Source organism: Penicillium atrosanguineum, assembly GCF_028827265.1.
Source record: "Penicillium atrosanguineum strain IBT 20685 chromosome Unknown utg000001l_segment0_segment0, whole genome shotgun sequence".
In the NCBI taxonomy this organism is placed as follows: Eukaryota; Fungi; Ascomycota; class Eurotiomycetes; order Eurotiales; family Aspergillaceae; genus Penicillium; species Penicillium atrosanguineum.
Genome location: NW_026623133.1, coordinates 1,284,435 through 1,312,276, shown reverse-complemented (window position 1 = coordinate 1,312,276; position 27,842 = coordinate 1,284,435). Strand labels below are relative to the sequence as shown.

Here is a 27,842-nt window from a genome sequence, read left to right as displayed (position 1 = left end):
GGCGGCTCGTAGCCGAGCCAACGCCGAGACCAGTCGTGTGCGTCATCCACGCCTTGGCAACAGAGACTGGGGCTTTGCCAAGCCCATCCGCTCGATACCGAAATTTGGTACGCAGTGGTGATTGGAGAGCGGGGGAGACCCTAGTCCCCATTCATCCATGATATCCGAGATTCGGAACAGATAACCAGTGAACCCGTGTTCCGTCAAGGCGGAATTCGCCATCGGCTTCAGCCAAAGGGTTATTTATAGGAGACGAATGCCCCGTTGGGAAAGGAAAAGGAATAGAACATTAGAACTTGTACTTAAGGTTCCAAACCGAGAATCGGAGCTCAATAGATCCGATTAAGCCTAGTCACTGGATATACTTTCTTTACTCCAGTGTATGGACTCTCACTCTCTTGAGGATACTTTCTACATGACCCCTCCCTAAGGTCTCATACAAGTATATTCACTATTGCTCAGCCTTATACGACTACCTACACACTGCTTGCGACACTACGCTACTGTCTCAGACTCGCGATGGCCCAGGACCTCGAGAAAGCCCAACACAAAGGCTCCAAGTCTTCCATTGACGTTACCTCATACCTCTCACAGCCTGCGCATAGCCTTACCTTTGACGATGCCATTCGCGAATTGGGCACCAACTCAGACGATGGTCTCACCTCCGGAGAAGCGAGGTTGCGCATTGAGAAGTATGGCGAGAACATCTTGCAGGGGGACGACGGAGTCTCCTTTGCAAAGATTGTCATTCGACAAATTGCCAATGCCATGATGCTTGTAAGTACCCAACATGTTTCAGACAAGAGAAAGACGCTGCTAACACTTATTTCATAGGTCCTTATCATTGCCATGGCAGTCAGTTTTGGCATAGCGTCCTGGATTGAAGGTGGCTTCGTTGCAGCCGTCATTGCTCTCAATATTGTTGTTGGAGTTTACCAGGACTTTGCTGCCGAAAAAACCATGGACTCATTGCGGTCTCTGAGCTCCCCGACAGGTGTTGTTACCCGCGATGGTAAAACCGTTACCGTGCCTGCCAACGAGATTGTTCCGGGTGACATGGTTGAGCTCAAAGTTGGAGACACTGTGCCTGCAGATATAAGATTGGTGGAAGCTTTCAACTTCGACACCGATGAGGCTCTTCTGACAGGCGAATCACTCCCAGTCACTAAAGAGGCCGATGCCACATTCGACACTGATACCGGGCCCGGAGACCGGTTGAATATCGCCTATAGCTCATCTACCGTCACCCGTGGACGTGCGAGAGGAGTTGTCGTGGGCACTGGCATGGGAACCGAGATTGGTGCCATCGCCGCGGCTCTTCGCGGTGGTGATTCTAAGCGCCGTCAGGTGAAGCGAGGCCCAGAGGGCGAAACCAAGAAGCGCTGGTACATTCAGGCTTGGACTTTGACCACCACCGATGCGATCGGTCGCTTCCTGGGTACCAATGTCGGAACTCCTCTGCAGCGCAAGCTATCCAAATTGGCCCTGCTTCTCTTTGGTATCGCTGTCATTTTTGCAATCGTTGTTGCCGCAGCCAACGATTTCCGTGGTGATGCCGAAGTGATTATCTATGCTGTTGCTACTGGACTGGCCATGATTCCAGCTTGTCTTGTCGTTGTTCTGACGATAACTATGGCCGTCGGAACTAAGCAGATGGTGCAGCGAAATGTCATTGTCCGCAAACTTGACTCCCTCGAAGCCCTCGGTGCAGTCACTAATATCTGCTCTGATAAGACTGGTACTCTTACCCAGGGTCGTATGCTCGCTAAGCGCGCTTGGATTCCTTCGGTCGGAACCTATTCGGTTGGACCCTCAAATGATCCGTTGAATCCAACCGAGGGAGACCTGAGCCTTATATCTGAAAGGCCCGTCAACCTTGGCGTGGATTTAAAGTCCGATCCCGCTTCGCCCGACGATTTGCTGGATAATGAGCTGCTCAAGTCTTTCCTTAATGTTGCCGCGATGGCCAATCTTGCTCACGTTCATAAATCGGCCAATGATGAATGGCAGGCTCGCGGCGAGCCAACCGACGTTGCCATCCAGGTGTTCGCATCGCGATTTGACTGGGGACTTGATCGCTGGACAAAGGGTGATAACCCAGTCTGGCAACAGAAAGCCGAGTATCCATTTGACTCCAGCGTGAAAAAGATGTCTGTTATTTTCGCCAAATCTGACGCAGACTCAGAATCTCAAATGATTTTTAGCAAGGGCGCCGTTGAGCGTGTCCTTGAGGCCTGCACGACTATCACCTGGCAGGAAGGTTCCGAGCCAGTTCCTCTGAATGATGAAATTCGTGATGAGATTCTGCAGAACATGGAAGCGCTAGCAAAGGAGGGACTGCGTGTGCTTGCCCTCGCCGGTCGGGAGCATACCTCGAACAAGGAAAGCGACGAGCCTCTTCCTCGCGAGGAGATCGAGAAAAACCTTGTTTTCTATGGTCTTATCGGACTTTACGACCCACCTCGCCCCGAAACCGCCGGTGCGATTGCTCAATGCTATAAGGCCGGTATTTCCGTGCACATGGTGACCGGTGATCACCCCGGCACTGCTCGTGCAATTGCAGTCCAGGTGGGAATCATCCCCGACAACATGAACACCCTTGCCAAGGAAGTCGCCGATGCGATGGTTATGACCGCTAGCGAATTCGACAAGCTCTCCGAAGATGAAATTGATAATCTGCCTACTCTGCCTCTCGTCATCGCCCGATGTGCGCCTAACACCAAAGTTCGCATGATTGATGCTCTGCACCGAAGGGGTAAATATGTGGCTATGACTGGCGATGGAGTGAATGACTCACCGTCTCTGAAACGTGCTGATGTCGGCATTGCCATGGGTCAAAATGGCTCTGATGTTGCCAAGGATGCTTCGGAATTGGTTTTAACCGATGACAACTTTGCTTCTATTATCAATGGTATCGAAGAAGGGAGGAGAATCTTCGACAATATTCAGAAATTTGTCCTGCATCTTTTGGCTGAGAACGTGGCCCTTGCATTGACTCTGCTCATTGGTCTTGTGTTCAAGGACGATACCAATCAATCCGTGTTTCCTATTGCGCCGGTTGAGATCATCTGGATCATCATGGTCACTTCCGGTCTTCCTGATATGGGTCTGGGAATGGAAAGGGCCTCCCCAGATGTTATGGACCGACCTCCGCAAAGCGTATGTATACACACTCTCCTACTCACCCTGCCAAATATTAACAACATCATAGAAACAAGGAATATTCACCTGGGAAATCATCATCGACATGCTTGTCTACGGCTTCTGGATGGCTGCACTCTGCCTATCTGCCTTCACTCTAGTATTATTCGGCTGGGGCGACGGAAACCTCGCACAAAGCTGCAACACCCAATACAATGACGCCTCGAAACCTTACGACTGTGACACTGTCTTCCGTGCCCGCGCTACAACATTCACCTGCATGACCTGGTTCGCGCTCTTCCTCGCCTGGGAAATGATGGACCTTCGCAAAAGCTTCTTCCGCATGCAACCTGACTCTAAGCGCTATTTCACGCAGTGGATGCATGATATCTGGCGCAATCAGTTCCTGTTTTGGGGCATCATGGCTGGATTCGTACTTGCGTTCCCGATTCTTTATATTCCTGTTATCAACCACCAGGTATTTAAGCATTCGAGCATTTCATGGGAGTGGGGTATTGTCTTTGTTGAGACAGTGCTGTTCTTTGTTGGCATTGAGGCTTGGAAGTGGTGTAAGCGCTGCTATTTCAGGCGTCAGGAAAGGAAGACGAAGAAGGCGGGTGATGCGCCGAGAGATGAGCATCGCCGCTTGAAGGATTTCAGTCGGCATACTACTATGAGTCGCTCGGAGACCCAAGCAACTGGCGACATGAAGGTTGAACAGTCAATTGTTTGAAGTGGAACTAAAGATTCCTTTGAGAAAGGATGCATTTTTCTGGTTGTTTAGTGTTTTATTTAGAGATGTCAACACTTCATTATTGAAAATTGGACCTCCCAAGAAAGATTTATATAGACATATACCACCGTTAATTTCCAAGGTTGCTTTGTAATTTTTGCTTAGATTTGAATTGCTTCCATGTCATGTATTTAGCTTGACCAACTATATGCACTGATACTTGTCTCCAGCTCATACACGGAACATTCCAACCCACTTAGGTTTGTGCATAAAACAAGCTGTATATATCCATTGAAATCAATCCTGTTCGATCAACCGTCAACCATTTTAGTCACATAAAGATGTTCTGCGCATCAGAAGTCAGTACATAATCTCGCAAAGCCCTCTTGAAGCATAAACAAAGCTATGCGTCCAAGCAAACATTAATATTATAATCACGGAAGTACAGTCGTTCTCAGAGTCGGCTTGACAAATACACTCTTGGACATTCTTTTCTGGCCCCACCGCCAAGGTCTTAGCGTTAATCGACCATTAGACGAGCCATATCAAACTGACGGATGTCGTAAAAAGCATCTAGTATAGTACGGTAACTTACTCCGTAATTTATAAGACTATTACGAGAGGTTAATAGAATCCCGTGGAAACCTAAGTTAGGTCTTTGTAAGATACACTAATACCTAGCAATCTCCGACGACACCCGCCTCCTCGTCCTCGTTAAGCTATATATATATCGACCCTAAATCCCCTATTAATCACGCCTATCCGTAAGAAAATGCTTTGTAATATAATAGCCTCCCGCGACTTTAATTCGGCGATTAGGAGGAAGGTCGGAAATACGATAAGGATCCACCGACCTATATCTACTACTTAATTAAGTAGAATGTTACCCTTAAAAATAGGATAGTTACCAAAGATGCAGAATAAGTTCTTACCTAGCCCCTATATTCTACTAGAGGCTTTTATTATAGCTAAAGCTAAAAGAGCTACTTTCTCGAAAGTATCCATGACGGAAACTCGAATCAGATAATACGTCTGTTATCGTTTCAGCCATATGGCAGAAAGACCTCACTCAGAGATTTGATCGGACCGATATCGGTTGGTCTTCAATTAAGAGATAGTTCTTTGATTAGGGAGGCCTTTTTCTTACTGGTAAGACGCCTCGGCTTAGTATCTCATTCAATTATACAGAGAACACCCAAGGCCCCACTGTCAATTGTAGGAAAGCCGATCAACGAGGTGCTTCCTCTGCTACTCAGTGCATGCTTCAAGAGCGAGAACAGCAGCTTTGTGCTGAAAGAAGCAGTACCTGGAGAATCTTCTGCTTGGAAAATGGTACATGCTCTGATACGCTGCCCTGGATCTTGTTAGGTTTCCGTAGAATACCATGGAACAAAGGCGGGTCTCAACAAACCACCTCTAACCCTGTTTGTGGAAGATCTGCTTGGAGGTTTGTATTTAAGCCCCTCTCGACCCCGCCCTAATCCTTTGAACTCGGGGTTCTTTTCCATAACCTGTCCTCTATGACATCTTCGTTCCTATCAGACAACCCCACAACTTGGTAACTCAGCCTTTTCATGCCAACAACCTCATTGTTACATAGCCTATTATGGAAGCCAGAGCCCCTCTATCGCATGATGATTACACGGTCAGTTGGATATGCGCCTTGCCTGTGGAGACGGCAGCCGCAAAGCTCATGTTGGACGAAATACACCCCTCGTTGCCTCGCCTGCCGATGGATCAAAATACGTATATCCTAGGAAGCATCGGGGAACACAACGTCGTTGTTGCTACTTTACCGGGTGGCGCATATGGCAACACATCAGCTGCAACGGTTGGGGTGCAATTGCTATCCAGTTTTCACTCCATCCGTATTGGATTTATGGTTGGCATTGGCGGCGGAATACCAAGCAGCAATACAGATATTCGGCTCGGTGATATTGTAGTGAGCCAGCCGACGGACACTTCTGGTGGGGTCATCCAGTATGATCTAGGTAAAGCATTAAGCGCCGGCCAATTCAAGCGAACCGGAATACTCAATCGACCTCCTAAGGTTCTGTTAACCGCTCTCGCAACGCTCCAAGCCTATCACTTCACTGAAGATAGCCGGACCGTCGAATTTATCTCCAACATGCACGCTAAAATGGCGCCCGACAAAGCTACCAAATTCACACGACCAACGCAAGAGGATTGTCTATTCCAAGCACATTATGATCATATCGCATGCGACACGTGTATTTATTGCGACCGCACTAAACTGTTTCCACGACCCCCGCGAGAGCATCAACAACCTGTTATTCACTACGGACTTATCGGATCTGCAAACCAGGTTATAAAGGATGGCAGGCGGCGAGATCAGCTAGCTCGGGACTTAGGCATATGTTGTGTCGAGATGGAAGCCGCGGGACTAATGAATGACTTTCCATGTCTGGTCATTCGCGGTATCTGTGACTACGCCGATTCACATAAGAATAAGGAATGGCAAGGATATGCGGCCGCTGTGGCAGCAGCCTATGCGAAAGAGCTTCTTTTAATGGTTTCAATCGATCAGATTAACAGTAGTCCAACCACAAGGGACACACTAGCAGACTTTGGTGAGAGAATGTCTTCAGTACTCTTTAAGTACTTCGAATTGATTGCTAATCTGTCGTTTATATAAATAGTTCACCGCTTTAACATCCCACTAGACCTAGCGGGTGTGCCAGTGATTGAAAATTTCTTGGGTCGGCAAGGCGAGCTAGATCAATTCTGGCAATATTTACGGCCTACGGGCCTCCCGTCACGAAAGGTTGCAGTTCTTCATGGGCTTGGGGGAATGGGAAAGACGCAACTAGCGATTCGTTTCGCACGAGACCACAGACATGATTTCACTGCTATCTTCTGGCTGAGTGGTAAGAATCGAGGCACGCTATTGCAATCTTTAAGCTCTACCTTGCCCCGATTACCAGGACAGTCACAGAACACCAAGGCTGTTAATGACGAGGAGGTAGAGCAACGAGCTAAAGATGTATTAAAGTGGCTAGCAATAGAGGGAAACTCCCGGTGGCTGATCATTTTTGACAACATCGACCAATACTCTCCTTTCAATGGCCCCATTAGTGATGCATTTGATATTGCTGAATTCTTTCCTAGAGCCGACCACGGCTCTATTCTCATTACCTCTCGGCTACAAGGCTTGACAGAGCTAGGAATGTCATTTCCAATTCAGAGACTTGACTTAAAGGATGCAATTCAGCTACTACTACTAAGTAGCCGTCTATCAGTGAATAGTGCAGTCAAGGAGCTTGAGGGTAACCCAGGTATTAACTGAAAACACAAATCATATTTATCATACTAACATGTATAGATACCGTTGCTCTTGCGAACCGTCTAGATGGACTTCCATTGGCAATCGTCGTCGCCGGGGCATTTATGCGTGAAACTGGAACCAGTATCACTGAGTACTTACAGTTTTACCAAGCATCTTGGTCCGACCTACAGCTGCAATCCAACCCTGAACGCCAGTACCAGCAAGGGAACATGCTACAAACGTGGATGATCTCATATCGTGAGATTCAGAAGCGAGACGCGAATGCAGCGAAACTGCTACTATTTCTTGCTCGTTTCGATAATCGGGACATCTGGTTTGAAGTAATTCAGAGCAGCTGTCATAGCTCAAATGTCCCAGAGTGGCTCGAAACGTCTATATCAAGCGGACTGGCGTTCAAAATCGGTGTCAAAGCTCTTATTGGGTTCTCTTTACTTGAGATCATGGAACGAGAGGGAGGTTATGCTATGCACCCAGTAGTACAAGACTGGTGCATTCACCTAGCCAGCACAAACAGAAGTGTGCATTCAATTCAGCTCAATGAGCTTGCTCTTATATCTGTTGGGTACACAGTCCCTAGTTCAAGTATAAGAGATTATTCCGAGCTTCAGCAACGGCTTATTCCACACGCGAATTATGTACGTCAGCTAGATTGGTCAGGCGATAATTTTGCGGTATGGGGGGCATTCCATGGTTTAGGAAACCTCTTTAAAGATCAGGGGAGACTGAAGGAGGCAGAGGAAATTTACCAGCGAGCACTGATAGGCAAGGAGAAGGTCCTCGGCCCAGATCATACGTCTATTCTAAATACAGTTCACAACCTTGGCGATCTCTACTCTGATCAGTGGAAACTAAAGGAGGCAGAAGAGATATACCAACGAGCACTGGCAGGCTACGAGAAAGCCCTCGGTCCTCATCATACATCCACACTCATCACAGTTAACAACCTTGGTAATCTCTACTCTAATCAGGGGAACCTGAAGGAGGCAGAAGAGATGTACCAGCGAGCACTGGTAGGCTACGAGAAAGCCCTCGGTTCTCATCATACGTCCACACTTGATACAGTTAACAACCTTGGGAATCTCTACTCCAATCAGGGGAAGCTGGAGGAGGCAGAAAAAATGTACCAGCGAGCACTGATAGGCTACGAGAAAGCCCTCGGTCCTCATCATACGTCCACACTCATCACAGTTAACAACCTTGGTCTCTTCTACAAAGATCAGGGGAAGCTGGAGGAGGCAGAAGAGATATACCAGCGAGCACTGACAGGCTATGAGGAGGCCTTTGGTCCTGATCATAAGCCCACTCTCACCACACTTGATAGCCTTGGGAATCTCTACTTTGATTAGGGAAAAAATGAAGGAGGTAGAGGAGATGTCCCAGCGAGCACTAGCAGACTATGAGAAAGCCCTTAGTCCAGATCACAGTAGGACTAGCGACCGACAGAGAGGTTAAACGCCTTGAGCATTGCAGATGTCAAGTAGTGCCTTGCAGTATCCTCCCTATAGGTTATCGCTTTTGGTACACAGCAAAGAGCGATTTGATTACTGATCATGCGGAGATTATTTGAAAGATGTTTATTTTGTATTTCCTATTCTTTATCGACATTGAAGTTGATAGTCAGAGGTTGAGGAAGATTCAGAATTGCTGAATGACGTGATCGAGTGATCAGTAAAGGAGTTGTGTCTAACTATCGTGCGCCTGAAATGAAGCTGGTGTTACGAGGCAGATCTCCCGGTAACAAGACATTATTGGGTGGCACTTGCTACTGTAGGTCCGATTTGCAGACGGTCCACTATGGGATTTATGAAATTCCACGGACTTTTCGTACGTATCATGTAATATTACACAGCACCTTACTGTACCACACAAGCTGCATTTTGAGATGTCCCTCCAGTTAAAGCGGCCCCTTCAATAGATGATCTGCGCTAGTGGCTTGGCAGTGGGGCTCGGAAAGAGTTCTCAGTGTGTATTGGTCAAGGCAATTTCGAGAATGACTGCAGCTAGACATGATATAGTGTCGCCCAGAGACTTTTACTCCAATTGAGGGGTCAAATTTTCCTCCTTTTCAGAGTCCCCTTTGTTGATCACTCGCTCCGGGTACTCTGTCTCAGTCCAGTGTTCAAAGAAACATGCGTTCTTCATGAGAGAACCATAGGTCTCCCACAACAAGCAGAACACAAAAAGTGCCATGATAATAGAGAGCACTTCGGTGGCATTCAGGTGATGGGCCAAAGGGATCAAAATCGTGATAATCCCTGTAATGGGCCGCATGATCAAACGAAGATGCTTGTCCATGATCAAAGTTCCACGATCATCCTTGGTGCCATGGAGGAGCGCAAATCCGTATAGACAAATCATGCCCGTGCCAAGGCCTCCACAGAGAAGCCACCGCTCGGCATCCTCAAAGTCCTTTTCAGCCACAGAGGCAGCTGCGACGTGTCCACCAGCCAGGAGACTAGCCACGAGCGGAAGATGAATCAGCGCGAACAAAAAGGCAGTATATATACTATGTCGCAGTGGGTGTTCATGCGTGACGGAGCCGTCGGCGTGCACGTATATCCAGTTCAGACAGAACGCGATGACTAGCGTCCAGATGGCACGGATCGTGCGCTCGTTCAAACCAATAGCAGCATGCGATCCAACAACAATGAGGTAAAGAAACTCGCCCAGCACGATGATATAGAACGCCGCGTACCGATCAATTTCATGGTTGATGTCGACAGCAGTGGTGTATGTAGCATGAAGCAGTTTCTTGGCAGCGGGGCAATAGCAGAATATCCAGGTCGCCTCCTCAACGCAGATGGCAATAGCAGCAACAGCAATCTTAGCCCGTGTAGAAACCGATTCGAAATAGAGGGGAATGTACAAGCAGATGAATAGGGTTGATAGAACGACCCATAAGCGCTGCTGGCGTCGGTGGTGGTAGCTCGAGAAGGAGTACAGCAGATGCGCGAGGTTGCAGCTTATCCGTGCGACCATGTACGCGCCAACGGTCGCGCGCATAGCACCTATCTCTTCGTCCACCAGTGGCGCGTTGTTTCCGTAGATAACCAGTATGGCCATTACCCAAAGGATGAGGACTCGCTGTAACAAGTCATCGTTGTAGAAGGAGTTCATTATCTCGCGAAGATCGCTCCAGACGTGCCATGACGGTGCGAGGATGAGCTATAGAAATAGGCGCAGTTAGAACGTGTTTTCTCCGAAACCATTGTCAAGCTCGCGCTCTGGTTGTGCGTCTTACAATGTATTTGACGAGCTTTGCGCCCGAAATGTCCTCCACGAGTGTATCGGCAAAGTTCGAAAGGATCGCGACGTATAGCAGATCCAGAAAGAGTTCGAATCGGCCTGGGACGGTGAAAAGTCAGTTTGTAGCCCGACTCTACGAGGGAAGGAGCAATCTGACCCGCGGCTCTTTCGCAGTCATGACGCTTGACCAGCCGCCCGTTGTGAAACCACTGCAGCGCGCGCGGTTGCCTGAAGAGATAGCGTGGGTTTGAGCTGTGCTCAGGTGTCTGTATTCCAAGCGGGCTGTTCATCTTAAAGGCTCGATGCGTGAGGAGCTGGCACACGAGGATGTCGCAGAGGGGAAGTTTGAGAGGTTTGCGATCGCCGGGCCCGGATCCACTTTTCGCGATCTTACATCTCCACATCTTTAATACGACCTGGGTACTAGTTACCTGGCCTAGGGAAGCCATTTTTCGAATTCATATGGTGATTTTGTCTCTTTGGGTCATCTAAGTACTTGTCAAATGCTTCGATGGTATGCTACTGTAGAGTAATTGAAAGTTACGAAGTTGTACACCTCTTTTGCGGGCTAGCGGTTTAAGTCAACGCCGACCATTTTAAGCCAGTCACCTATATTCTTGAACCGTGTCGGAGAAGTGGCTACGTCAGTCGCATTGGCTGTCGAGCGCAGTGACCTGACCAGTTTCCAAAGTTTTCATTGAAATGCTAAAATTTGGAATTTATGGTGTAAGGGGTGATTCCATATCTGGTACCGAGCCATCCTGTAAAATACTCAAGGTACATGTTTGGCACGTTATGGTGGTTGGGGTAAAGATAGACACCCTGAGTAGGGAGTTTTACAAGTCCACATACATACCAGATCGGAAATTCTCAAGGTCCAAAGAAAATAACTCAGATTCTACGGTAGTTAGCGCCATAGTACAACTATGTATCTCGAATAGTTCATTGTGAGTATGAACAGTGTACATGCTATTCGCGTACCATGGGAGCTAAACAACCCGTTAAAAATTGATGAACGACGAAACAATGTTGAACAAGTAACTAGCAGAGCCTTACCTCCTCGATGGCGCTGATTATAGCTTCATAGATGCGCCGAGGCAACTGCCCACTAAATGCACATTATACAGTGGTATTTGTTAATTTGATAGCGAATGAAGGGAAGCTCTGGCATTGTTGCGGACACAAATCCACCTCGCATCCGCGGCGGTGGGGTACGTGCGCGCGCGTACCTCGGTAGCTAGCGCTATACTGCACTTGACAAAAATGAATGTTGTACAATCTACTAGCTGAGATAGAAGGCATTAATAAGGTGTTTATACTTAGGTATTGGTCAGTCCTTAGATTTAGTAGGGCGGAGAAAGCCGTGGTGAAGAGGGTGAAACCCCGCTTATATCAGTATTAGCGCACCATTGCGCTAATCACCGCGGTACTCAAAGCTAGACGGTAATATCTCATAAAGGCTTCCGCCGTGGAGATATGTAGACGGATCCACATGCAAGAGACGATCGAGATGCGAGACAAATAATCGGACCTATTAATTGATCAATTGAAGACGATCGCTACGCCCAGACCGCGATGACTCAGCATCCCCATGCCGCTTACATCATCGAACCCGCGCAGTTTCCAGCTTCGTCCTTGGTTCAGTTTCTTGTTTCTGCAACCTGATCCCATTCCTATCTTGCGCTCGCTTTATCTATTCTTCAATCATTTCGTTGTGCAAACCTCGTCGCGGATTCGTGCAGTTTCTGGTTGCTGGAAGCTCGCACACGACCCCAGCATCGCGGGTGCGCTCGGTCTGCTCCAACCTCCCCCAATTGCATGGTGGGATCTGAAGGTGTCACACCATTTCCTCGATCCCTTCGCGCTGCAAAAATGACAGTCACAGACCGTACTCCGATCGGTCGTCGCTCGTCAACCCAGCACTACCAGACCTTCGATACCCCTCCACCCAAGTCGCGTGGTCGTCCCAATTCCGGCCAGTCGGAGTCTTCTGGCGAGGCATCGCATGATCACCACAATGACCTCACCGAGCACCACACACAGTCCCCATTGCCGATGAAGCAGATGGCAGTGCTGGCAATGATTGCCTTAGCCGAGCAGACGGCGCTCAACTCGATCAGTCCGTATCTGCCGGATATGGCATCTACTTTCCCCGAGGTGGAGCCGAGCCAAGTGGGCGTCTACGTGGGAAGCATTGCCTCGGCATTTGCTCTGGCACAATTCGTCACAAATTATTTCTGGGGGTGGCTTTCCGACCGCATTGGCCGCAAGCCGGTTATTCTTCTCGGAACCCTGTTGACCGCACTCTGCTTCGTCGCCTTTGGGTTCTGCAAAACTCTCTGGCAAGCCATTGCCGTACAAGCGTTGATGGGTGTGGTCAATGGTAACCAGGGTCTTGTGTCGACCTGTCTGGGCGAAATTACAGATCGGAGCAATCAGTCTCAGGCCTTTACTTGGCTTCCTGTCCTCTACGGCATTGGAGGCATTACGGGCCCACTCCTGGGTGGTCTTCTGGTCTTCGAGCGCAACCCCTTCACGGGCAAGAAGAGCACATACCCATACCTGGCGCCTAACCTCCTGTCCGCATTCATTCTCCTGATTGACTTCGTCTTGACTGCACTACTCATGGAAGAAAGTCTGGAAGATGCGGACACCATTCCCAAGTTTGGCAAGAAGTTCCGCAGTCTCTTCTCATGGATATGGCAGTTCACAGGTCTTTCCAGTCACCCAACCTATCTTCGGGTTCCAAATGGCCCCGTTCGCCGCAACACTGGCGACAGTCAAGAACATGACAGTGATCTGGACTCCGCTTCGGAGGTGTCAAGCCAATCACATCAACATGCCGAGGAGCTTACATGGGACGAAATCTACACAAGGGACACCATGCTACTACTCATTACCTACTTGATCTTTGCTTTCTGCAACGTTTCCTTCAACTCGCTGTTCCCAATCTTTGCCCAAGCCAAGGCGCCCATGGGACGCCATCTTACACCCTCTGAGATCGGTCTGTCTCAAGGATTCGCTGGCATTGTCACAATCATTTTCCAAATTTGCATTTTTAACCGTCTGCGCGACAAGATGGGCAACCGATGGTCTTACCGTGCAGGACTATTCGGTTTTGTTATCTCTTTCCTTCTTATGCCTTTCATTGGATACAAGAGCGAGGACAGCAAGGACCTGACTAGCAAGTCTGCTCTCATGGCCGTCGAGCTGTGCTTCGTTCTCCTGGTCAAGACCATCGCCTCCGTCGGTGGCCTGACCAGTGCTTTGCTATTGATCACCAATTCAGCCCCGAATCACGCAGTCCTTGGCGCTGTGAACGGGCTGGCACAAACCCTCAGCGCCGCTGGCCGCTCGGTTGGCCCATTCCTATCTGGTGGTCTTTTCTCCCTAACAGCGAAGATTCAGCCCAAGGGAGAAGCCCTTGCATTCGGAGTCTTCGGTGCTGTCTCTTTCATCGGGTTCATCCTGAGCTTCGGCATCCGGGGCCGTTCACTCGAGGCAGAGGGCTGGGGCGAAGACAGCGACGATGGTAATTATAAATCAGACGAAGATGAGCCCAACGGTGCTTAAATTTATTCGAAATCTGCGACATGATGTGACGACGATTTTCTGCTTCTTTTAAGCCTCTGCATTTGATATTATTATTTTTCAATGCCTTTGTCTAATTGGCAATGCATTCTTAGCTGAGCATCCCTTGGTTTGGTGTTTTTTTCCCCACTCTTCACATTGAACATAGATTGAGTTTTATCCATTGCTGTTTCAACACACTGTACTATCTCTTTGTGAGATGCTGAGACTTTGCTACTCTGCTAGATAAATACAAATAAAAGTGCGTAAGCTATGTTTCTGGATAAGCTAGGATTCATACTGTGTTAGCCTCCCACTGGAGATGATCCAGCTCACAATATCAGGAAATTGTGGATGCCTGAGGCGTGAGTGCAATATATGGAAACCCCACCAAGGTAAGGCTTCCCCATCGTCCCAGTGTGAATCATAGGTTTGGAACATGCAATTCCCCATTGAGTACTTCCGGAAATTGGTATCACCACCTACACTCTTTTATTTTATCTTTGTTCGCAGTGAATGGGATTCTGCCCCTATTCACCGCATCCCTTGCCTCAGCCTCCATGATAGATCTAGTTCCATAGCTTCCATCTCCAGAATCTACATCTCTCTCTTTTCCTCCTTCCTTCTTCATAATCTTGAACCACAACGTCAAGACACACTAGTCTGGATTATAAAATGAACCGATCCATCAATATTCCCGTAATTGATGAATACGACTCGTTACAGAAAAGTTATATACCTGACGTCTATTCAGCGTATGGGTGATGCATGGTTGCAAGAGCTTTTCTACGGACATGCAAACAGTTCAAACAAATCCGGTGGCAGTGCAAATTCATGGTTTGGCTAGTTACCTGTCATCTTTCTTGTATCACGCCGCTGTTCCAGTGGCAACCTAGTGCATACTTGAGGGCTTGGAACCACACCGCATACACTATGCTCTGGAGAATCCGTTCCCAGTACATTACTCGCATTACCCGTTCACTTCTCCTAATTAATTTGAACAAAAAGAAAATGTAAAAGATATAGTCAGTTCATGCGGATGATCATTGCATCTGAAAAGACAGGAATGAAACCCCTCCTGATGCGTGCCCGAGAGCAATGGTACTACCTGTCACCGCTGAGCAGACAGGCCGGTACGCAGGAGGAAGCCACAAAACTCTCTTGCCTTGAAGTATTATCCACTCATCATCTTGTACGCAAATATTCATCTCTGGGACTTTATCCTGGACATGGTTGTCATAGGCAGACTGAAAATTGAGACGCCCAAGATTAGTAACTAGGTATGAACAGTCGCTGGAGAATTCTAGGGCAGTAACTCTTCCTTCAATGCAGAACGTCTGCTGCAGCGCACCAGTGGTCACATTCCAAAGCCGCACGGTTCTATCCCAGGACCCGGACACTAGTGCGCCTCTAGCGGGATCGTGAAGCCACAAGGTTGTTCCCCGCGCGTTTGTGCTCCGAGGTCCAGGGCCAGAAGCCAGCCACTGCCCGTCAGGAGAGAATATCACTGTTGTAACCCAGTTCGTATGGCCCTCAAAAATTTGCTTCGTCAGGCCCGTGGCGACATGCCAAATCCGTATAGTTGAATCTCGGGACCCGGATGCTAGAAGCCGGCCGTCGCGAGAGAACGCCACGGAATCCACTGAGTTCAAATGGCCCTTAAGAGTCTGATGTAACGCGCCCGTGAAGGTATCCCAGAGCCGCACTGTCATATCCCAGGAGCCAGAAGCTAACCGTCGGCTGTCAGGAGAGAACATGACCGTCGTCACCCAATTCGAATGACCCTCTAGGGTCTGCTGCAATGCACCTGTAACGGTATTCCAGAGTCTTATGGTGCCACCCCAGGAGCCAGAAGCTAGCTGTTGTCCGTCGGGAGAGAACGCTATCGCCTCAACCGGGTGTAAGTGCCCCTCGAGAATCAGCTTAAGTGTCCCTGTAGCCACATCCCAGAGCCTCACTGTGTGATCCCAGGAGCTGGAAGCTAGCAATCGGCCATCAGTAGAGAAAACTACCGTCGTGACCTGGCTTGAATGGCCCCCAAGAATTTGCTGACATGGGCTCGTGGCGGTATCCCAAAATCGTATAATTCTATCTCGGGAGCCGGACGCCAGTAATCGGCCGTCTGGATGAAACGTTACCGACTCAACTATGCCCGAATGGCCCTCAAATGTTTGTTGCAACGCGCCCGTAGCGATATTCCAGAGTCGTGTTGTGTCATCCCAGGAGCTAGATGCTAGCAGCTGCCCGTTAGGTGAAAATGTCACTGACGTTACTCTGCCCAAATGCCCCTTAAATATCTGCAGTAGCGCACCTGTAGTGGCATCCCAGAGCCGTATAGTGCTATCCCTGGAGCCGGACACCATTAATCGGCCATCTGGATGAAACGCTACTGACTCAACTATACCCGTATGGCCTTCAAGAGTGTCTTGCAATGCACCTGTCTTGACATCCCAAAGTCTTACTTTTTTGTTTTGGGAGCCTGATGCCAGATACAGGCTATCAGGAGAGAATGCCACTGACCTAACCGGATCTCCATAGCCATAAATTATTTGCTGAAGTGCGCCGGAATCAGCATGCCAAAGCCGTATAGTGGAGTCTTGGGAACCAGATGCTAATAGCCTCCCGTCGAAAGAGAAGACTACAGACCTAACCCTGTCTTTGTGGCCTTCGAGGTTATGCTGTAACGCGCCCGTGGAGGTATCCCAAACTCGTATAGTGAAGTCTCGAGAGCCAGATGCTAGAAGCTGCCCGTCTGGGGAAAATGCCACTGAATAAACCCGATCCCCATGACCCTGTAGAGTGAGCTGCAGCGTGCCCGTTGCAGCCTCCCAGAGCCGTACGGTATTATCGGAAGAGCCTGACGCTAGTCGGCGACCATCAGGCGAGAATGCTACAGATATAACGAGACCCAAATGACCCTCGAGGACCTGCAACTCTGCGCTCCACCTTTCATCAACTTGTGGTAGCTGGCATATCCAAGAAGGAAGCTGTGTTTTGAACTCTCTGCGAATTATTGTCGCTCTGGGCGCAAATACCAGCCCTGAGCAATAGAGCTGGAGAGGCATATCATCAGCTATCTGGCGATTTTTAAGCATAAAGCGCTTAGCGTCGTATAGGAAATCAGACAGCGCAGATCCGTGGTCGCCCTTCATATATTAGTGTGAGCCATACATAACTTCTCCCCGGAACTTACAGAAGCCATCTGAAGGAGATCCAGAATCCCCACCACTTCAGATGTAAGACCTAGTAGGCTCATTGCTTCCACCCAGTGCAGAAAGCACTTTCGAAGAAATATATAAGCATCATGCATCGTATCTTTCAGACCCATGCATTGCACGGCATGATGTGCCCAATACCGGCAGGCGTACTGCAATTCTGGAGGGATATATTGATAGATAGTCTGGCGATTAATCTCAGCACGTTGGGTACCGTGACTTGCTAGTCCACATATGTTTTTCCGCAGTTTTTGACACATAAAAAGGCACCGTATGGTCATATCATAGTGCATTTCTTTCTTATTAACTCCAAAAAGAGTTTTCTTGTTTGTTTCCGGGTCGAGAAGAAAGTCTCGAAATGACAGGTGAAAGGGTCGTACCGGCAAAACTCTATCATCTGGCACACTTAGAATTGATCTAAGCGGGTTCAGTCTCAGATGAATAAGGCTCTCGGGAATGCCTAGAAGTTTTGAGAGTGATACGACTGAGAGTGGGCTCTCTATGATCACAATTGCACCAACTATCTGGTGAAATTCCCGAAGAAGTTGCTCCCTCTGTTTCTCGCTTTGCCTTTTAACAAGCCGGTGGAGTATAGGAAGATACATTCCATCCAGTTTGGATTGATCATTTCGCTGTGCAAGAATGTCAGTAAGACTATCCTTAGGGTCCCAGTTAGGATCCTCAAAGATACGGCAAATAGTAGCCGCGAAAATGAATAACGGAACGGATAATGACACAAGATTTTGAAGATTTATGACCCCGGGCCAATCTTTAGGCAGAAGCCGCTCTGTCCTGATCTCGGAAAGTCGGTGATTCAAGAACAATGATATATCATGCGTAATAACCTCCCTAGGAATTTCATGGAGAATAAAATCTTTGTGGTCATCGTTTGCAAGCTTTAAGAATTCTAAACGGATCGACAGTTCAGGTCTGCTAGTCAAAAATACTCGTAGACGCAGATTATATGACTGCGACAGCTGTGGCAGAATTTGCAGTATAAGTCGCAGATCATTATCCCTTTCACATTCATCCAATGCGTCAATAACTATCAGCAGAGTCTGTATCGGGTGATCGGATTGTTGTAAACTCAGAAGTGGATGAAGGAGTAATTTATCGAACTGTTCTTTCATCGTCCTCGCTGCAATGCCTGGGTCATCGTGGACCGCCTTCTGGATTTTGGGCATTAATTGGGGAACCCTCATCGCTAACTGCCTTGCGATTGAAGGAAAAAGCTTTATAGCATTTCCTCGGTCCCCTTCACCCCTTTTGAAAAAAAAACTTGCCCCTAAAGATTTAGCCTGGTGGAAGAATTTTGCCACTGTTCGGGAAATGGTCGATTTCCCTGTCCCGGCCATTCCGCTTAGCCAAAAGATGCATCTCTCCTGCGGGGATAAAGCCCACTCTCTAATTTGATGGAGAATATCGGTTCGCGTGCCTGGGAGACATTCATCTTCATGCTGATCCATAAATGAGTTGAACTCAGCCCCATACACCGTGGGCAACTTCTCGTCGAGATCCATGTCACAGTCAGTACGATCTAGTTTAAATATAATCGCTCGTGACTCACTCAAAGGAAGACAAAACTCGTTCGAGATCGAACCGTAGTTAATCCCTATCTGCGACCCAGAATTCGGTCCACCAAATGATATCTTGGAATCCATGGTCATAGCAGCAGATGGTTTGACTGGAATCTAAGAGGAACGTGCGGGGTACGTGTCGCTCAAGTTTCACCGTGTCCGCCTACCCTGCCATCATGTGACCTCTTATTCGCTATTTGATAACTGGATATTCTAGCGGCGGACGTTAGGTAATAATGTTCTTTATCTCATTGTTATACAACTTATTTTAGGGAGTAAAAGTTCATTATAGGGCCATGTCCATGTTGAAATTTTTGGCGTCGCATTTCCAGCATTGTATTAGAGTACGGGTCTTGAGAGATTCATTGAAATCGGAATTCGACTTGCCTCGCTGTTGGCTCCATCATCGACAAGACTGTCGGCCCGAACTGACAGAAACCTAACCCTTACCCCAGAAATTCTAGCCAATCCCATCAGCATCTTTGGCCGACGACAGGAACCTTGAGTGGGCGGTACTCACACGCTACCTCACGTCCGTATATATGAAGAGATTTTCTGGATGGACCTGTTGCAGCCGACAGCCTGTGCCATCTGCGATGCAGATAGTTCTCAACTCCACATTATATCATAAATAAACCTATTCATTTCTCTGAAGAAGCTTGGTTTTGCGCCATGCTGGGCCACTTCTGATTGATTGTTCAAACCTCCTGCACCGTATCATTGTGATTTTCGAGAGGGTATAGATGCCATTTGTATTAAATTTACGAGCTAATACCCCCATCACGTGTTATCTGTGAAAAATGATAAACCATTACCGACAGGGATACTCCGGAAAATTCCCAATACATACTGGGGCATTTTTGTAATTAGGGTTCGAGAAATAATCGAAGAGTGTAGGTGGTGACACCAATTTCCGAATGGACTGTAACACAAGCATCAAACATGCAATTTTTCAATGTAGGCTCAATTCCACTACTGGTTTCCCGTTCCTCGGTTCATACCAAATGAAGATCGATAGGTTGCGGTGGCTTTCACCGCGGATCAGTTTCGTGGCATTTAACGCGGCAAGGCATACCATGAATCTGACTACGCGGAGCTTCTGTAAAGAGCCAAAGATTACGGATGTGACAAGACTATGTTCACGACAAAGACGCTGAGCGGCACTGCGTATAATTCTAATTGGTTCATGGGGCTATTGCCGAGTTTCCGTAATGCCAAAAATGCTACTTGATTGATTTCAAGGTATGCGATAATTTGTTTGAGACATAATATAGAATATTGTAGGCTATTTGCTTATTTCGCCTGTCGCTTCCTTTGCTCTTTAACAGTTTTGCTCATGAGTGAAGGCTGTTTTTAACTGGTGTAAAAAACTTAGCAAGAAGCATTACGAGCGCGCTCTAAGTGCTTGCCTTGGTGAATATCTGATTGCAGGCTCAAGTCTTGTTAAAAATACAATACATATCCGTTTCGGAGCATCAAATGAAGTGCTCTCGCAAACTACTGTTCAGCTTTACTTCTCTAAAACTAGGAAGCTGCAAGCAGTTCGCCTGCATCGGGGCTTTAGGGAAACGTCTAGAAACATTGATACTTCAACCAAAGCATGAATTCAGAAAGCTGGAAGGAGGCCGCTTTGGAAGCTATCAATATAACGTTTAGATTGACCAAGACCCATTCTCGACGACTGACAGCTGACATTCCAAATGCAAGTGGCCCGCTACGTGGTGCCTCACTTGACGGTTGATTCACCCGGCCAATGTTACAAGGCATAAAGTAAGGGATATACGATTGTCACTTGGTCTGAGCACCCGGCTGTCACTTCCTGTTATTATCGACCTATTAGACATGTCATATGCCCGCGGCTGTTTCGTCCGACCAATGCAGGATTCCAAACTTTTATGCGTTATTCAAATCCCGAGTGAACTTACCCACAACAATATACCTTCAAGGCGCTTTTTCACGTCCTATTAGTCGCTCATACAAGGCGTTGGTGGTTCACACCCGGAGCGGTGTGGGTACGCGACACGGAACTATTACTGCTCATTAAATTTGTACTACACCGGTTTCCATTGCAGTTGAGTAGCCATATATTTGCTAATTTTTGTTCACGAAGATTCGTCTTTGTCTTTGTCTAAATCTATTTTTGGGCCATGACTGTCGAGGAGATCCACGCAGATAGACCAAGCTCGCTTGGAAGGAGGATGTCTAGCCGACGTAAATTTGAGCCACCGGATGGCCTTCTCCAGACTTTTAACTATACCAGCAGTCTCTTCATCCTCTACTCTATTTCTTGCAAGTAGCCGCATAAGAAGCACAGAAACTGACTGCATCAGATAATGAAGTACATATGACCATGGTGGAAGGCTTTCCATGTACTTCAGCTCTGGTGAATCAGGAAGAACGTCAATCATGAGAATGCCCATTCTAACGCATATAGCGGCCATACTTTCGCACAAATTGCCAAGAGAGCTCGCTTCAGACGGCATCTTCAGAGGGCCAAGACAAGGTTGACAGATCACGAGCTTGAGGGAGAAAAAGTGAAAGGCCAGATGGGTGCGTTGACGCGTGAAAGGTCCATCTGTACGGATATCGTTAAATTGCAACTCAGATGGGAGATGTGAGTGCCATTTGTCGGCATTATTGTTGAGCAATGTAAGCGCGATTTCGATACCGCGCCATGATCGTTGTACAGAGGTCGGAGCGTACAGCGTGGCAATCGTTTCCCGCATGATGAGCGTCAGATTAACCGCGTGTAGCAGGTATAGTGGATGGTCGGCATTTAAAGAATTGCTTTTCCTGCGCAGCTTCATTTCTTCCTTCTTTTGTGACTCCAATTGTGGTGGCCGTGCGTCATCGTCCTGTGAGGGCGTCAAGTCGTTGGACAAATGTAACATCTCCGCAATGCTTCTAGCTTTCCGGTCTTTGAAGAACTGGGCAACGCGCTGGTCCCCAAAGTCTTCCTCGCCAAATGGCACTGGAAGAGGAGTTGTGCAGAAATTGGCACTTGTACTAGGTGGACGTCCCGTCATCACGCACAGTACCGTCTCCAACATAACCAAGGCCCACCATAACCTGTATCTAGTCTCTTTTGACAATGGCGTGACATTTCTTGTATCGCTCCGAAGATGGATGCCCATTGCGAGGGCCGAGCGGATTGCAATACCGATGAGTCGCCATGACCTATTATCAAATTATATCATGAGTCAGGTATTCTGATATCAATGATCAGGTTGGGAGAGACTTACCGATTGAGATGACCGGTCGAAAACATGTAAAATGCCAGCAATCCTTCAATCTGTACCTGCTGGAGGTCTGGATGCTCTAGCGATTGTGAACTGGCCCCATTCAGCTGCCATGCCCTTAAAAAGTATACCAAATGCCCATCAGAGTCGGTTAAGGACTGATTTTGCTCCAGGCTTTCATCTATTTGAGCAACAGCGAAAATCAAATTCAAGACAGTGCGCCATCTCCTTCTCGGGCGGGCATTCCAGATAGAATAGAATCGTGTGTATTGCTCCAGAAAGCCCATTCTTCCAATGACGGGAAACAGTGGATGTATGGCATTGAAAAATCGATGAACTAGACGATCAGCTATCAACCGCGGAGGCCAATGCATCAGATCGACTTTGTCAAGAACTGGAAGGTCAGCGTCGTCGAGAAAGTAGTTCATTGATGTGATTGATGGCAATTCGTCATGGGCAACAGGAGCACGCGAAGGATCTTGGACTAGCCGGCATCCTAGTCGATGGAAACTGGCCATTTCTGACAGTTGTCCTGTAAGCCCCATGGACTGAAGCCTTGAATCATTATTCAGATCTTCGTTCGTGTGATCCATAGCCCCGATTGGAAAGATTGCCCCGTATGTAAGCCGCGGTGAAATTTGTGTTTTCTGGGCGTTGCTAGAGAGCTTGATTCAGTCAGCACCCATTCAGGCTTTTTGGTCATAGAAATGTTCTCACTTCGTTCAACGTCCGTTCAACAAGTTGTGCTGACGGGGTGTCGAGTCGTGGGTGAATTGCGCGAAGGACTTTCTCGTACGCCTCAGCGCGTGAGGTTAGATCCGCTACTTGCCTATACAGGATTAAACGAAATCCAAAAATGTATGTACTTGTTGCACGTACTTCAACATTCTCTCTCGCTTCCGATCCCCGTAGGAGCACTGCACATTTGCTTGTTGACATCGATCGCATGTGGGCCGTTGTCCGCTGCACTTCGCTTTTTGCTCATGGCAGTTTTCGCATGCTCGGCTGACTCGACCTCTGGTCCAATTTCTTGGCTTCGAATCTCGGGGAATGGGAACTTTCGGGTGAGGCAGCTCAGTGTCGAGGTCATCGGCAAGTGTGGCAGTATCATTTTGAGGCGTAACAGAGAAGTGTCCGCCATCGGAAAAGTCCCAGGCCGGGTCTATGTGGAATGACTCACGCCCGCTCAGCCCCAGAATTTCATCTATCCAGGTGTAAGACGAACCCTCCATGACTGGTAGTGTTTATTACGGGACAAGTCAATACGAACTCAAGATATAACAAGATCCGTACTTTAGTGGAAACGCTAGGAAGTTCCAATGTGGGTCTCTCTGACAGCCCAGCTGGAATCATCCCTGTTGCAGGGATCTAACATGGAGGGCTAAAGTTCCCGACAGCTAGGGGTCTTCAGACCGAATCTTGCTGACTGGAGATCGCCCAGGGCAGTTTCGTCTGTGCGCAACAATCCAATACCTGGCACCGGCTGTGAGCGAATGCACTGATGAGCTCACAAACTTATTGATAAGAGAGATTTGTAGAGGCTGCTGGAACAATGTCAGCCCTCGCACCTATGTCTTTCAGCTCCCTTTGGCGCCGAACTAATGAAGATCTATTCATGTAAACCAACTTGAAGGCCGAAACTGGTTTTAGGATCAATTCAATGAGGTTGTTTCCAACCTATACATCATCAGGTAGGCTGGTCGGGCTATATAAAATCAAAAGGTTTAATATAGAGTAATTAAAGCAATGTATGGATGTACATTGATTCTATCTAGCCCTTCTCCAGTGCTGGTCATGATAAGATGAAAATCGGAAGACATTTGTTTCGAATGTCGCGGCGGGTCTTCCATGTATTCAGGCTCTTGAATAAACAATCTCAGGCCTTTTCTACATCTTGTTCTAGGCACACATGGGAGGCTTAGCCAGACTTGCTGGCCGATGAATGTACTCGGCATGACTGATAAGCCCTGGAGCGGGGAGAAACGCTTGACTTCTGGACCTCGGGGAGGCCAACAAATCCCACAGTCTCTAAACACTCAAATATATATCCACACCTGTGGAGGTGGGGATGTCTTCGAATACAAATTTATGATTCAGCCCTGGAGACCCTAATCATATAATAGGAGTCCCAATGTTTCAATTCGGGCCTTACAGATCTGATGCTGACTATCCCACCGTAACATATACTGTATTGCTCATAATTTTCTAACCGGATTGGGATCTGTACATATGCAAGTGGTTACCAGGGTATGTATTGTGGTCCGTTGGGAGTGGAGAAAGGGTAAACGGCACCGGGTTCATCTTTTGGTTGCAATCGAATCTTAGAAGCCAGATCGATATACACGAAAGATAGCCTATCGATTATTGGTCGGTAATTTTCTTCCCAAGGCACATGTCCCAGAGCTTTGCTAACACAGACAACCGGATGATCAAGGTAGGCTCCTGGTATACCACGCCACCCTGGTTGGGTCCAAGACTAACTCTCCCAGGTAGTTCGAGTTAGATAATGGAGCTTACTTAAATCATTTTGTTTTTGAACTTCATTTCATATACTGAGAGTACAATCTTGATTGCGCGTACCGAAGTCATTCCTAAGCGCCTCAACATTCATATATTAGGCCATCGTAAATTGCAAAATTGTAAAACTGCAAAATTGTAAAACTGCAAAATTGCAAAATTGCAAAATTGGAATAATATGCTTTTTCTACATCATGTTTTAACAGTAATGCTATCTTTTTTAATGCGGAGCAAACCCAGCAAGGAGATGATCGGTAGCGCTTGGCGATAAGCCACCTCATGAAGTCACATTTCAAGAAACCAGGAAATGATTGGTTGGAATATTTAACCGGATACGGTCTTTTACGTAGTAGTCACCCTTCATAGTACAGGTTGACTGAGTTGAATGAATTCTATGAAACTTGTATGACAGAGCAATGTAGGTAGAAACTCCGTTTTTGCCTAGAGTAAACTGATCACTCGAGGGAGCTTTTTCTTGTGACTGGGAGGGAATGCATAAATTATTGCAAGAGTCGCTGATATCTCACCGAGGTGAAACGTCAAAAATCCCCATCGGCGACGGACACTTCTGAGTAGTAGACTCGTATCGCTGAGTCTGGTGGTTGATATGGACTACAGTACATGTAGTTAAGAAGCTTGGCGATGAAGACATCAGTTGGTTTCAGGATCAAGTTCACTCGCTAAATTTACCAGGCGCTCCAAAAGGCAACAAGCAAGGAAACATTTGAGACTGTAAGCCCATGCATGGAATACTTATTAATCAGTCAGTTACTTGTTTTAATTTTGTTTTCTTTGAATAATATTACTATTTCCCGTGTTCAAACTTTTCATAACTAAGTTTGTCCGTGGGTAGAGCATAGGTATAGAAAGCTGATGGCCAGTGCCATACTTCCCTGACAGTCTAAGCAAGTGAAGTACTCAAACTCTAGTCCGTCGGGTTTCAAGAGGCATCATTTGACCTCTAAGCTTTCATTTCCCTTTCACATTTGGAGCGCGTGCTCAAGCGATATCAATCTTGATTGTAACGAGGCTTTGCCCAGTTGAACAAGACAGGGACAGGATGACAGAGACTCCGCCCAAAGTCCAAGATGCCGGCCTTTACCACCCCGGGCTTGATGGATCTGCAGCTCAAATCGTTTCAGACCGACAAAAAGTCATCCCATTTGATTGTGTCCCAACACCAAGAGCCACAGCTGCGATGACTGTCCCGCAGCCTCCAACATGGACCACCATGCAAGCCCAACAGCCAACTCAATTCTGAATTCAATTGTCAGTCCAACTTTCAATACAACCTGAGACCCAGCTCCAACTTCTCCCGTAAGTTACCGCAGAGCAGCCACTCCCAAAAATCGGTGTTGTGAACTTATTTTCGGCTTTCACCACAGAACCAGCATCTCCTTCTATTGCTGTAAGAAGCCATCAAGTGGCTCCATCAGTCTTTTACCTATCGATATGATATCAACCAAGCAGCTCCATAAGTCAAAAATGTCACCCATATATCCATTATTGACTGTTCCGCTCGTCATTCTATCGATGGCAATTACCATTCTCTTTTGGCTGCGCATAAGAATGAAAGAGAGAAAACAACTTCTCCACTCAAAATTGAATATTTTAGAGTCTGAACTCTTAATTTCCAACTCTAAAAATTCCCCAGAGCTTGAAATGGCTATCAAAGAAGCTTTGAGCTGTACTCACGATACCATTTCCCCCTCATCTAAAAGCGTTATAGCCGAAACCATTGGATCACGCTCATCCGGTATTCTAGCATCTACGACAGATCGCACAAAGTAGAGGATGGTAGATACCACCAGAAAGCACAGGGCCTTGATTTTTGAGACCAGAGTTACGACCGTGATTGCCATCATCTTGCATCTTTTGAAATGGCATAAAAAGGCGGACACTATCGTTCACTCACCCAGGTCTTGCTATAGCGAAGAATGGTCAGTCACTACGCATAGTATTTTCAGGGACCCATCACTCGAGAATTCCAACGATAGAATGTCATCTCGATCTCTCAACCGGGTGCATCCTAAGATTCAAACTCCGCCAGCTGACACCAGGCCACCTCGCAAATTCTTCTCAGAAGATATTGTACTCCAGGGAAATCTTTCTGGCAAAGCCTTGAGTATCATATCACCATCTCCTACGGGTGTTGGGTCCTGCACATCCAGTCGGGCTTCCAGTGTGTCCAGCTTTAAAAAAGATCAGCTACGACGATCTTCAGGCCGCTCCCAGCTGGTCTTAGCGTAGCGGGCGTAGCGGGAGTAGGCTTGTTCAGGAATAATGTCCATCGTGTGGAACTGGATTTCAAGTCTCTGAATAAAACTCAATTGCAACTGCATGTGGGTGACCTGGCGGTGATAATACAGATATTTGACGACGGCTGGGTATGCCAACTGTCATAAATCCGATGCTCATACATCACTTTAACAACATTGAAAAGGCTTTTTGTGAGCACGTCGGAAGCAAAAAAATGAGCCTTGTAGCGCGGGCTTGTCTATCTGCCTGGTCCGTCAAGCGTGTAGTCACACCACCTGGTGGCTCGGCGGCAAGCAAACGGCCAGGAGCATGCTTGCCTCTTGAGACACCTTCCTCACCATAGCCGAAGTTCACTCGGTTCAATAGCTCGGGGTCATCAAAAGAAAGCCTCTTTGATGAGAATGGTAATTCTTGAATAGCCTATCATTTATTGAAAAGAGCTGATACTTCTATGTACACTTGAACGTGTTATCATCCCATAGAATGTATATGTATTGATTTTATGCGAACGGGGTGCGCGAGGTCTTCAAAATCACAGCTTTTGATTAATTAATGACACTAAATCGCTGCACAAGTTTGTTATTGCGAATCGGTGTACATTTTTGATATACATGGGAAGAAACCAAACAAAGGCGTATAGAGGAGTTCAGGTCTCAGACCCTACACATACTAAGTAGTCTGGGATTGAGATGTCGTTGGTGATAGCCACGGCCCCTGCCAACACCAGAAGAGCCGAGAGCTCGCTACATGCCTTTTGGCCCCAAATGGGACGATCGCAATGTGGCGTTTTGAGAGCTTTCAAGTGGAAGAAAAAACAACATGATCCCTTGCGGCCCCCAATTTCGCCCATAGCTTGTGGGTCAGCGGGCTGATGAAATTCGAATGTGGTCAGCATAGAAGACAGTGCTTACAGCGCCCGTGCATGGAAGAACCTGTGGACTCCTTTTGACGACCCATAAACCGTTGAACCGCTTGGGTTGTCCTCAACTCGAGTGAATTATATGGAAATCAATCGTTTGTCTACTTGAGAAGTCATAT

At 47.5% G+C, this 27,842-nt stretch overlaps 7 protein-coding genes across 7 annotated transcripts; 4 read left to right on the top strand and 3 right to left on the bottom strand.

Moving 5' to 3' along the window:
* Positions 1 to 519: 519 nt before the first annotated feature.
* On the top strand, positions 520 to 3,874 carry N7443_000504 (cation-translocating P-type ATPase; the record flags this gene model as incomplete). Its single annotated transcript, XM_056880560.1, has 3 exons — positions 520 to 777; positions 835 to 3,159; positions 3,212 to 3,874. The coding sequence occupies 3 exons, from the start codon at positions 520 to 522 to the stop codon at positions 3,872 to 3,874; spliced, it is 3,246 nt and encodes a 1,081-aa protein (XP_056745798.1).
* A 913-nt stretch (positions 3,875 to 4,787) lies between these two features.
* On the top strand, positions 4,788 to 5,242 carry N7443_000503 (uncharacterized protein; the record flags this gene model as incomplete). Its single annotated transcript, XM_056880559.1, has 3 exons — positions 4,788 to 4,871; positions 4,898 to 5,023; positions 5,063 to 5,242. 3 exons carry the CDS (start codon positions 4,788 to 4,790, stop codon positions 5,240 to 5,242), a joined length of 390 nt encoding a protein of 129 aa, XP_056745797.1.
* A 238-nt stretch (positions 5,243 to 5,480) lies between these two features.
* On the top strand, positions 5,481 to 8,527 carry N7443_000502 (tetratricopeptide repeat protein; the record flags this gene model as incomplete). Its single annotated transcript, XM_056880558.1, has 3 exons — positions 5,481 to 6,465; positions 6,535 to 7,170; positions 7,218 to 8,527. 3 exons carry the CDS (start codon positions 5,481 to 5,483, stop codon positions 8,525 to 8,527), a joined length of 2,931 nt encoding a protein of 976 aa, XP_056745796.1.
* A 719-nt stretch (positions 8,528 to 9,246) lies between these two features.
* On the bottom strand, positions 9,247 to 10,876 carry N7443_000501 (uncharacterized protein; the record flags this gene model as incomplete). The annotated part of the gene is made up of 4 exons (XM_056880557.1): positions 9,247 to 9,283; positions 9,346 to 10,346; positions 10,423 to 10,526; positions 10,585 to 10,876. The coding sequence occupies 4 exons, from the start codon at positions 10,874 to 10,876 to the stop codon at positions 9,247 to 9,249; spliced, it is 1,434 nt and encodes a 477-aa protein (XP_056745795.1).
* A 1,423-nt stretch (positions 10,877 to 12,299) lies between these two features.
* On the top strand, positions 12,300 to 14,000 carry N7443_000500 (MFS transporter; the record flags this gene model as incomplete). The annotated part of the gene is made up of 1 exon (XM_056880556.1): positions 12,300 to 14,000. The coding sequence occupies one exon, from the start codon at positions 12,300 to 12,302 to the stop codon at positions 13,998 to 14,000; it is 1,701 nt and encodes a 566-aa protein (XP_056745794.1).
* Positions 14,001 to 15,040: 1,040 nt separating this feature from the next.
* On the bottom strand, positions 15,041 to 18,873 carry N7443_000499 (uncharacterized protein; the record flags this gene model as incomplete). Its single annotated transcript, XM_056880555.1, has 2 exons — positions 15,041 to 17,143; positions 17,191 to 18,873. The coding sequence occupies 2 exons, from the start codon at positions 18,871 to 18,873 to the stop codon at positions 15,041 to 15,043; spliced, it is 3,786 nt and encodes a 1,261-aa protein (XP_056745793.1).
* A 2,018-nt stretch (positions 18,874 to 20,891) lies between these two features.
* N7443_000498 (uncharacterized protein) lies at positions 20,892 to 23,260 on the bottom strand (the record flags this gene model as incomplete). Its single annotated transcript, XM_056880554.1, has 4 exons — positions 20,892 to 21,966; positions 22,032 to 22,693; positions 22,746 to 22,857; positions 22,908 to 23,260. The coding sequence occupies 4 exons, from the start codon at positions 23,258 to 23,260 to the stop codon at positions 20,892 to 20,894; spliced, it is 2,202 nt and encodes a 733-aa protein (XP_056745792.1).
* Positions 23,261 to 27,842: the final 4,582 nt, after the last annotated feature.